The sequence below is a fragment of the Piliocolobus tephrosceles genome, unplaced genomic scaffold (assembly GCF_002776525.5).
Source record: "Piliocolobus tephrosceles isolate RC106 unplaced genomic scaffold, ASM277652v3 unscaffolded_24640, whole genome shotgun sequence".
NCBI classification, from domain to species: Eukaryota; Metazoa; Chordata; class Mammalia; order Primates; family Cercopithecidae; genus Piliocolobus; species Piliocolobus tephrosceles.
Genome location: NW_022307244.1, coordinates 864 through 10,022, shown reverse-complemented (window position 1 = coordinate 10,022; position 9,159 = coordinate 864). Strand labels below are relative to the sequence as shown.

Genomic DNA, 9,159 nt, shown 5'->3' with positions numbered 1-9,159 from the left:
TGAGCCCCCGCGCCCGGCCTTTTTTTTTTTTTTTTTTTGAGGCGGAGTCTCACTCTGTCGCCCAGGCTGGAGTGCAGTGGCGCGATCTCGGCTCACTGCAAGCTCCGCCTCCTGGATACAATATTTCTTACCACACTTCTTCCCCAGAGCAATCATGCAAGAAATGTGTTGCTGCCCCTATCTTACAAGGGAGGAAACTTGTTCTCTCTTTCTTTTGTGTATTAGTTCAGCAACCATGAGAGAAATCAAGAGAGCTGTGGTTTTTTGGCACATAAAAGACCTGATAAGCATAGTAGCTCTGCTCTTCAAATGCAGCAGGTTACAGGCGTCTATGTTCTGGTTGCTCAGCCATTTCTAGACAGTTGCTCTCACCACTGCCTTCCAGCCATTAAGCAGGAGGAACAGGGGAAGAGATCATGCCTGTCTTTTCCACATATCCACCAGTGCCCACTTCCCTTCCACTGGCTGGAATTGGTCATAACCAGCTGGCAGATGGCTCTCTGCCTCTCTTTCCCTTCAAGTGTGAAATAAGAACGTCAATGATATTAAAGTTATACATTTGACTACTGTAACAACAACAACAACAACAAAACACAAAATAACACAGCCTGAATAACACAGAAGATGTAATGTCTCACCCTGAAAGTCTTCACAGGTGATTGGGATGGAGTATGGTGGCTCCATGTCAACGATTCAGGCTCCTTCTGTCTCGCTGTGTCCTCTATCTGCTGGTCCAAGACAGCCCTCAATTGTGCATTCCAGTGAAATGAGAGAAAAAGGGAAAGTTCTTATTCCTTACTTTAAGGGATGACTCAGAAATTGAGTATAATTCTGCACAGTCCAAGTAATGATGTAGGCAAAAAAGAGAGAGAGAGAGAAAGGAGGCTGGGTGCAGTGGCTCAATCCTGTAAGACCAACACTTTTGGAGGCTGACACAAAAGGATCACTTGAGCCCCGGAGTTTGAGGCCAGCTTGGGTAACATAGTGAGAACCCATCTATACCAAACATTTAAAAATTTTGCTGGGCATGGTAGCAAGCACCTGTAGTCTTAGCTACTTGGGAGGCTGAGGCAGGAGGATCATTTGAGCCCAGGAGTTGGTGAGCTATGATAGTATCACTCCACACCAGCCAGGGTAATAATGAGAGACCCCCCGACCTCCCCCCAAAATAAATTGACTGTATTATTTCCACTCACATTCCATTGGCCAGAACTTAGTCACATGGCCACCCCTAGCCGCAAGGGAACCTGGGAAATGTAGTCTCTGATTGGGCAGTCATATGCCAGGCTAAGGCTTCTGTAACTGTCCAAGCTGGGAGAATGGATCCTATCACAGGCATCCCTCCTGAACCACAGATATAAAGTAATGATGACCAGAGGCCACATGGTGTCATGGTTTAAAACAAGGGTTCTGAATCTAGATTCTGATGAGGTCACCTAATGTGCTGAGTACCTGGGAAGACAAGGGATAGCCCATTTCTGAGACGCATTTGTCTCACTTGTAAAATAGGCCAAATAACCTCAAAAGGTGTGGTTGTGAAGAATAAAAGACAAGTGCTTGGTGCATTGCAAGTGCTCAGATCTGAAAAGTGGCTTCCTGGCCGGGCACGGTGGCTCACGCCTGTAATCCCAGCACTTTGGGAGGCCGAGATGGGAGGATCACAAGGTCAGGAGATCGAGACCATCCTGGCTAACACGGTGACACCCCGTCTCTACTAAAAATACAAAAATTAGCCAGGCATGGTGGCAGGTGCCTGTAGTCCCAGCTACTCAGGAGGCTGAGGCAGGAGAATGGCATGAACCCGGGAGGTGGAGGTTGCAGTGAGCCAAGATCGTGCCACTGTAGTCCAGCCTGGGTGACAGAGTGAGACTGTCTCAAAGAAGAAAAAAAAAAACACCGAAAAGAAAAGTGGCTTCCTTTGTAATTCACCATTGCCTGGAGGGAGAGCCAGGACATGTGTTTTCAAAGTTCATTTTTTTATGCTGTGGACCCCAAGGACTCTTTTTTTTTTAGAGACTTCCTCTGTCACCCAGACTGGAGTGTGGTGGTGGTGCAATCTCAGCTCACTGCAGTACCTGCTTCCCAGGTTCAAGCAATTCTCCAGCCTCAGCCTCCCAAGTAGCTGGGATTAAAGGCATGCACCACCATGCTTGGCTCATTTTTGTATTTTTAGTAGAGTTGGGGTTTCACCATGTTGGCCAAGTTGGTCTTGAACTCCTGACCTCAAGTGATCCACCCACCTCGGTCTCCCAAAGTGCTGGGATGACCAGAGTGAGCCACAGCACCTGGCCCCCAAAGACATTTAGCTCAGTGTTTGGTTGAGTTCATCCTTCTTCCTCCACATGTCTGAGCACCCCACCTCCATCCCCCATTCCCTCCTGGATCCTATTTTTCTCCCAGCCCACCATGAAGAAAGGTTGTTTATCCCCTGGGTTTGCTGGGCAGGAATGCTAAGAATCAGAGGTATAGCTCTTGGCTCCAAGTCACACAGCCATTCCAGGGCAAAATCAAGGTGTAAACACAGCCTCCCAGTTCTGGAATTTTTCTTGGGCTTGGGGCTTGCACCCACACACCATATAACTCACCTGTCTCCCATTCTTCCCCAGAGTGGGGTCAACAGTGGATTGGTCCGCGCCAAAGACTCCATCACCAGCTTGAAGGAAAAGACCACCTGGGTTAACCAGCACGTGCAGACTCTGCAGGTGTGAGGACACCCTATGTCCAACACCTGCTCTTCCTCCAGGGCTAACTTCCCTGCTTGGAGCCTGCCTCCAGTGGAATGCACCCATAGCTCAGTTGGGGAGCTTGAGGCTCAGAAGGGAGAGGAACCTTCCCAGGCCCAGATCTTCTTTTCCACAGGCTGTCCCCTTGTGTCCTTGGCTAACCTCTCCTCCTTCCATGCTCCAGAGTGAGTGTTCTGTGCTGAGCGAGAATCTGGAGAGAAGGCGGCAAGAGGCAGAAGAGTTGGAGGGGTACTGCATTCAACTCAAGGTGAGCCAGTGGGATGCAGGAGTGGGTGGGGAGAGGGGAATGGGAATAAGAAGAGGGTGGAAGAAAGAGGGGAGGAGGCTGGGCGCAGTGGCTCACATCTGTAATCCCAGCACTTCGGGAGGCCGAGGCAGGCAGATCACCTGAGGTCAGGAGTTTGAGGCAGCCTGGCCAACATGGTGAAACCCCATCTCTACTAAAAATACAAAAATTAGCCAGGTGTGGTGGCGGGCACCTGTAATCCCAGCTACTCGGCCTAGGGAGGAGAATCACTTGAATCCAGGAGGTGGAGGTTGCAGTGAGCCAAGATTGTGCCACTGTACTCCAGCCTGGGTGCTGGAGCAAGACAGTCTCAAAAGAAAAAAAAAAAAGAAAGAGGGGAGGAATGGAGTGGGTGGACCGACAAGAGGTGGGAGGAAGTGGAGGGGTATCACTCTGGCACGTCTGGCTAAGGAGGAAGCCATCCCTTTAGCCAAGGAAATGAGCTGGTGAGTGTGTCTTATATTGAGGGGCTAGGAGGCCTGGAGCCTGTATGGAAATAGACAGGCTAAGGGTTGGGAGGCAGAACTGAAATGGGAAGGCAGGGCCCTCGCCCTGGTGTCTGACCCAGGAGAACTGCTGGAAGGTGACGCGGTCTGTGGAAGCTGCTGAAATCAAAACCAATGTCTTGAAGCAGAATTCTGCCCTGCTGGAGGTAAGGACTGGGGGAGGTCCCAGGATTTGTGGGAGGAGGTCAGATGCGCGAGGGACTCAAGATACACTTTTAGGTGGAACTTCCCGCCCCGACACCACCACCACACTGCGCCTGCGTGCACACAGTCATCCTTAGAATCCACTGATAAGAGGGATTCAAATGAGGCTCCAACACCCAGATGGGGGACTCTTGCCCTGCAGTCACATTCAGGTCCCAGAAAGAGACTCGAGCTGGACTTCAAGTGAGAAGGCCTGTCCTATCCACATGCCCACTCATTTTCCAACAAAATTCTGAGAAAGCTTCAGTTGTTCTTGCCAAGTGGCCGGGACTGGTATTTGAGGCCTGGAAGGCTTGGAGGGCCGGGTGGATACCTGGAGGCAGGCTGTGGGAGGTTAGCGGGAATTGGAGTCCAACTGGGCCTCAAATGGTGCCTCCCCTCCCTAATGACAGCCAATGGGACTTCCAACATCCTGTCCCCACAGGCGTTCTACTTCCAATCTTGGGGAGTACTGGAGCGGATTTGGGGGTAGAGGTGGTGGCGGGAGGAAAGCGGCTAGACGCTGTGACCCCGTCCTGTCCTCTCTTACCGACCAGGAGAAGCTGCGCTACCTCCAGCAGCAGCTGCAGGATGAGACGCCGCGACGGCAGGAGGCCAAGCTGCAGGAGCCGGAGCAGCAGCAGAAGCCGGAGGCTGGCCTCTCCCGGAACGGCCTGGGCCCCGCCGCCACGTCCCAGGGCTGCCCCGGCCCGCCAAGGAGTCCCGACAAACCCTCGCGGCCTCGCGGCCTGGTCCCCGCAGGCTGGGGAATAGGGCCTCGGGCAGGTGAGGGCCCCTACGTGAGCGAGCAGGAATTGCAGAAGGTGTTCACCGGCATCGAGGAGCTGAGGTGGGCAGGACCTAGGGGCGGGGCCTCGGAAACGAGGTGGGCGGGGACTCAGGGGTGGAGCCTCGAGGAGCTGCGGTGGGCGGGACCCAAGGGACGGGGTTCTCAAGGAGAGGCATGGGTGGAGACTCAGGGAGCCTCGTGGAGCTGAGGTGGGCGGTGATATCGGTGGAGCCTCGAGAACGTGAGGTGGGAGGGGACATGGGAGGAGCCTCGAGGAACGAAGGTGGGCAGAGGCGTGGGCAGAGTCTTCAGGAGCTGCAGTGGGCGGGGTCACAGGGGAGGAGCCTCAAAGATTTTAACGGGAGGACGACAAGCCTGGGGTCTCCAAGAGCAGAGGAGGGAGTGTCCCGAAGGCAGTGACCTGTGCAAGGGAGGGACAGAATAATGAATTTTTGAGTTCTGGGCTGCTGGGAGGCAGGTCCAGGCCTGGTGAAACTGAGGTGGGCGGGGCTTGGGAGAGGAGCGGTCCTGGAGGCACCAAGTGGGACAGAGTAGGGTGGGCAGTGCCTTGGGGGCCAGTGTGTGGAGGAGCCCAGGTAGAGGTTGGGGACCTGACCAGGGAAGGGCCAAGACAGCCAGTAAAGTAAGGGGATAAAGGCGGGGCTCTGGAGGACAGGACCAAATTTCACCAAATGGAGGGTGCAAGAAAATTTGGAGACCTGGGTGGGTCTGGAGCCACCGGCATGGTCTCAGTGTGGGGCGAGATAGGTGAGTCCTGTTCCGCCTATATCGTGGGGGCAGATGGGGACCTGTCCAAGCCTAGCCCCGACCCATTCCCCCTCTCTGCCCCTCCAGGAGAGAGGTGTCCTCGCTGACCGCTCGGTGGCATCAGGAGGTGGGGGCGGTTCAGGAAGCCCTGCGACTGCTCGGGGGCCTGGGCGGCAGGGTCGACGGCTTCCTGGGCCAGTGGGAGTGGGCACAGCGCGAGCAGGCACAGACGGCGCGGGGCTTGCAGGAGCTGCGAGGTCGGGCGGACGAGCTGTGTAAGATGTAAGGACTGGGTGGCCAGTGCTTGGGAAGACCGGAAGGGGCAGGGCGATCCCAACCCAGGGGCGGGGCCTTGAGGGAAATGGGTAGGCCAATCAGCTATGGCCAGGCATTCCGGAACATATACCGACATGGGGAAACACCAATTAGAGAGCAGGAAGGGTTGCATCAACCCTAATAAGGCCTGAGGGGTGGAATCAATTAGAGAAGGGGTGTGGCCTATACCTTAAAAGGACAAAGGGTGGGGTCAAGAGGGATCCGAGAAAGCTAATTAGAGAACTAGGAGGGGCATTTCAAACAATAATCTACAAAAGGTGGCCCAGTGAGGTGGCTCACGTCTATAATTCCAGCACTTTGGGAGGCCGAGGCAGGCGGATTACTTGAGGCCAGGAGTGCAAGACCAGCCTGGGCAACATAGCGGAGACCCCATCTCTACAAACAATTTAAAAATTAGCTGGCAGAGGTGTGGTGTCACACCATGGTAGTCCTAGCCACTTGGGAGGCTGAGGCAGGAGTGACCGCATGAGCCCAGGAGTTAAAGGCTTCAGAGAGCTATGATGGTGATGCTGCACTCCAGCCTGGGCAACAGAGCCAGACCTTGGCTCAAAATAGTCAATAAATAAAATAACATAACATAAAATAAAATACAAAAAGTGAGGCCAGTCAGAGCAGAGAGGGGAGGGGAGGGTGGAGAATTGCAGACCAGATGGAGACATAAGTGGTGGACTAATAATGGGTGGAGTCTTGCCAGGGTTATACCGCTCAAGAGGGAGCTGGCAGCACTGGTTACTCATGCCTCAGGGTGGAGCGGTCAGCAGTGTCTGTGGCTTCACTGAGGAGCGAACTGGAGGGGCTGGGCCCACTGAAACCCATTCTGGAGGAGTTCGGGCAGCAATTTCAGAACTCTCGAAGAGGGCCTGACCTCTCCATGAACCTGGATCGGTCCCAACAAGGCAACTGTGCCCGCTGTGCCAGGTAATGGGGCTAGGCCTGCCTATGGGAGCCTTGTGGATAGAATATTAAAGGAGATGCGGAAGGAGATGGGACATTAGTGAAGGGTGGGGTGCTGTTCATTTGGGAGACAAGGCATTCCAGTGCATGGTAGAAACAGCCAGTCCTGCTGCACTAGAAGCCTCATTTGTTCCCACTCTACAAGGTAAAATCAGTGTCTTGTGGAACTCAAGAGAAACTTGGTATAGACCGGGCGCGGTGACTCATGCCTGTAATCCCAGCACTTCGGGAGACCAAGGTGGGTGGATCACTTGGTATCAAGAGTTCAAGACCAGCCTGGCCAATGTGGTGAAACCCCGTATCTACCAAAAATACAAAAATTAGCCAGGCGTGGTGGCGTGTACCTGTAATCCCAGCTACTCAGGAAGTTGGGGCATGAAAATCACTTGAACCCGGGAGGCAGAGGTTGCAGTGAGCTGAGATCAGGACACTGCACTCCACCCTGGTAGGCAGAGTGAAACTGTGTATCAAAAAAAAAAAAAAGTCTGGACGCAGTGGCTCACGCCTGTAATCCCAGCACTTTGGGAGGCCAAGACAGGCAGATCACTGAGGTCAGGAGTTTGAGACCAGCCTGGCCAACATGGTGAAACCCCGTCTCTACTAAAAATACAAAAATTAGCTGGGTGTCGTGGTGAGCGCTTGTAATCCCAGCCACTCGGGAGGCTGAGGTGGGAGAATCTCTTGAACCTGGGAAGTGGAGGTTGCGGTGAGCCAAGATCGCGCCATTGCACTCCAGCCTGGGCGACAGCAAGACTCCATCTCAAGAAAAAAAAAAAAAAAGAACTTGGTACACATTTTGAGCATCGTATTTCCAGTGCATTGTGGGAAGGCTGGGATGTGAACATGATGGGGGGCAGGGTTTCAGTGCACTGTGGGGGAAGTGAGACCTTGGTGTATTGTGGGAGCCAAGGGATACACCATTTTTGGTCCATTGTGGGAAGGTCCATTGTAGGAAAGGGGGACTCACAATACAACATGAAATCGAGTTTCACTAGTGCATTGTGGGAAGCGTTAGTTATAATGGCCTTTCTAAACTCAGGGCTGTCTGGTGCCCTTAGGAATAGTGATTCCTGCCGGGCGTGGTGACTCACGCCTGTAATCCCAGCACTTTGGGAGGCCAAGTGGGAGGATCACCAGAGGTCAGGAGTTTAAGACCGGCCTGGCCAACATGGTGACAATCCATATCCACTAAAAACACAAAAATTAGCTAGGTGTGGTGGCGGGTGCCTGCAATCCCAGCTACTCAGGAGGCTGAGGCAGGAGAATCGCTGAACCCAGGAGGCAGAGGTTGCAGTGAGCCCAGATCATGCCACTGTACTCCAGCCTGGGTGACAGAGCAAGACTCCATCTCAAAAAAAAAAAAAAAAAAAAAGAAAGGTCCGGGCCCAGTGGCTCACACCTGTAATCCCAGCACTTTGGGAGGCTGAGGTGGGCAGATCATGACTTCAGGAGATCAAGACCATCCTGGCCAACATGGTGAAACCCTGTCTCTACTAAAAATACAAAAATTAGCTGGGTGTGGCGGCACATGCCTGTAGTCCCAGCTACTTGGGAGGCTGAGGCAGGAGAATCGCTTGAACCTGGGAGGCAGAAGTTGCAGTGAGCCAAAATCACGCCACTACACTCTAGCCTGGGTGACACAGCAAGACTCCGTCTTAAAAACAACAACAAAAAAGAGTGGTGATCCCCAGAGCACCATGGAAACTAAGGGACAGCTGGTGCACAGTCCATGCTGGGAAGGTTGCATAGGGTGCACACTGGAAAGGAGGCCAAATGGAGGCTGTGCAGGTGAGCATGGGGTACCCTGGACTTGGTACTGGACCTCTTTATCTGGTGACCACCCCTCCCCCAGCCAGGGGTCGCAGTTGTCCACGGAGTCCCTGCAGCAGCTGCTGGACCGAGCGCTGGCCCCGCTAGTGGACGAGGTGAAGCAGAGGGGCCTGACTCCTGCCTGTCCCAGCTGTCAGAGGCTACACAAGAAGATTCTGGTACCAGGGAATATGGGCCACCATGTCCCACTTTACTTTTCTGTTGGGGCAAGGAGAAGGGAACCCCGGACTCAAGGGTACTGCTGGTGTGTGGCAGGAAAGGAAGGGCAGAGCTGGGAGCAGCAGGCACTGGGGGAGGACTTGGCCCTAATGCATGGGGTGACGGACAAGCAGTTTGGTGGTGAGTGAGTCACAGGCCAATCATTACGAAACCTCGGAAGGTGGACTTGGGCCTAAAGCATGATGGGACATTGGATCTAGTGCATTGTGGGACATGAGACAGATACCAGTCTAAAGCTTCATGGAATATAGGCCTGATTTTCTCTAAATTTTTAGAGAGGCAGTGCGTTGTACGAGATCATTGGGGTCAGCTATATTGAGGTAAGATAGGAGACCCAGTGACTGTAGGTCCTAGTTAGCTGATGCATTATGGGAAATGGAACCACAGCTCTTCCTGGAGCATTGCAGAATACACTCAGCCCAGTAGTTGGTGGAACTTGAGCCCTAGTGCACTGTATTATGGGATATTGACCTAATGTACTATGGGATTATGTTGTAGTGGGTGAGACAGACAAGTGAGGCATTGTAAGACATTGATGCGGCC

General features: G+C 53.3%; 1 protein-coding gene across 1 annotated transcript; it reads left to right on the top strand.

Moving 5' to 3' along the window:
• Positions 1-2,606: 2,606 nt before the first annotated feature.
• On the top strand, positions 2,607-8,936 carry LOC111519906 (testis-specific serine kinase substrate; the record flags this gene model as incomplete). The annotated part of the gene is made up of 8 exons (XM_026450759.1): positions 2,607-2,702; positions 2,908-2,991; positions 3,599-3,682; positions 4,277-4,569; positions 5,365-5,559; positions 6,358-6,531; positions 8,420-8,555; positions 8,892-8,936. Coding segments are annotated over 8 exons (1,107 nt in total), but the record flags the coding sequence as incomplete, so codon positions are not given.
• Positions 8,937-9,159: the final 223 nt, after the last annotated feature.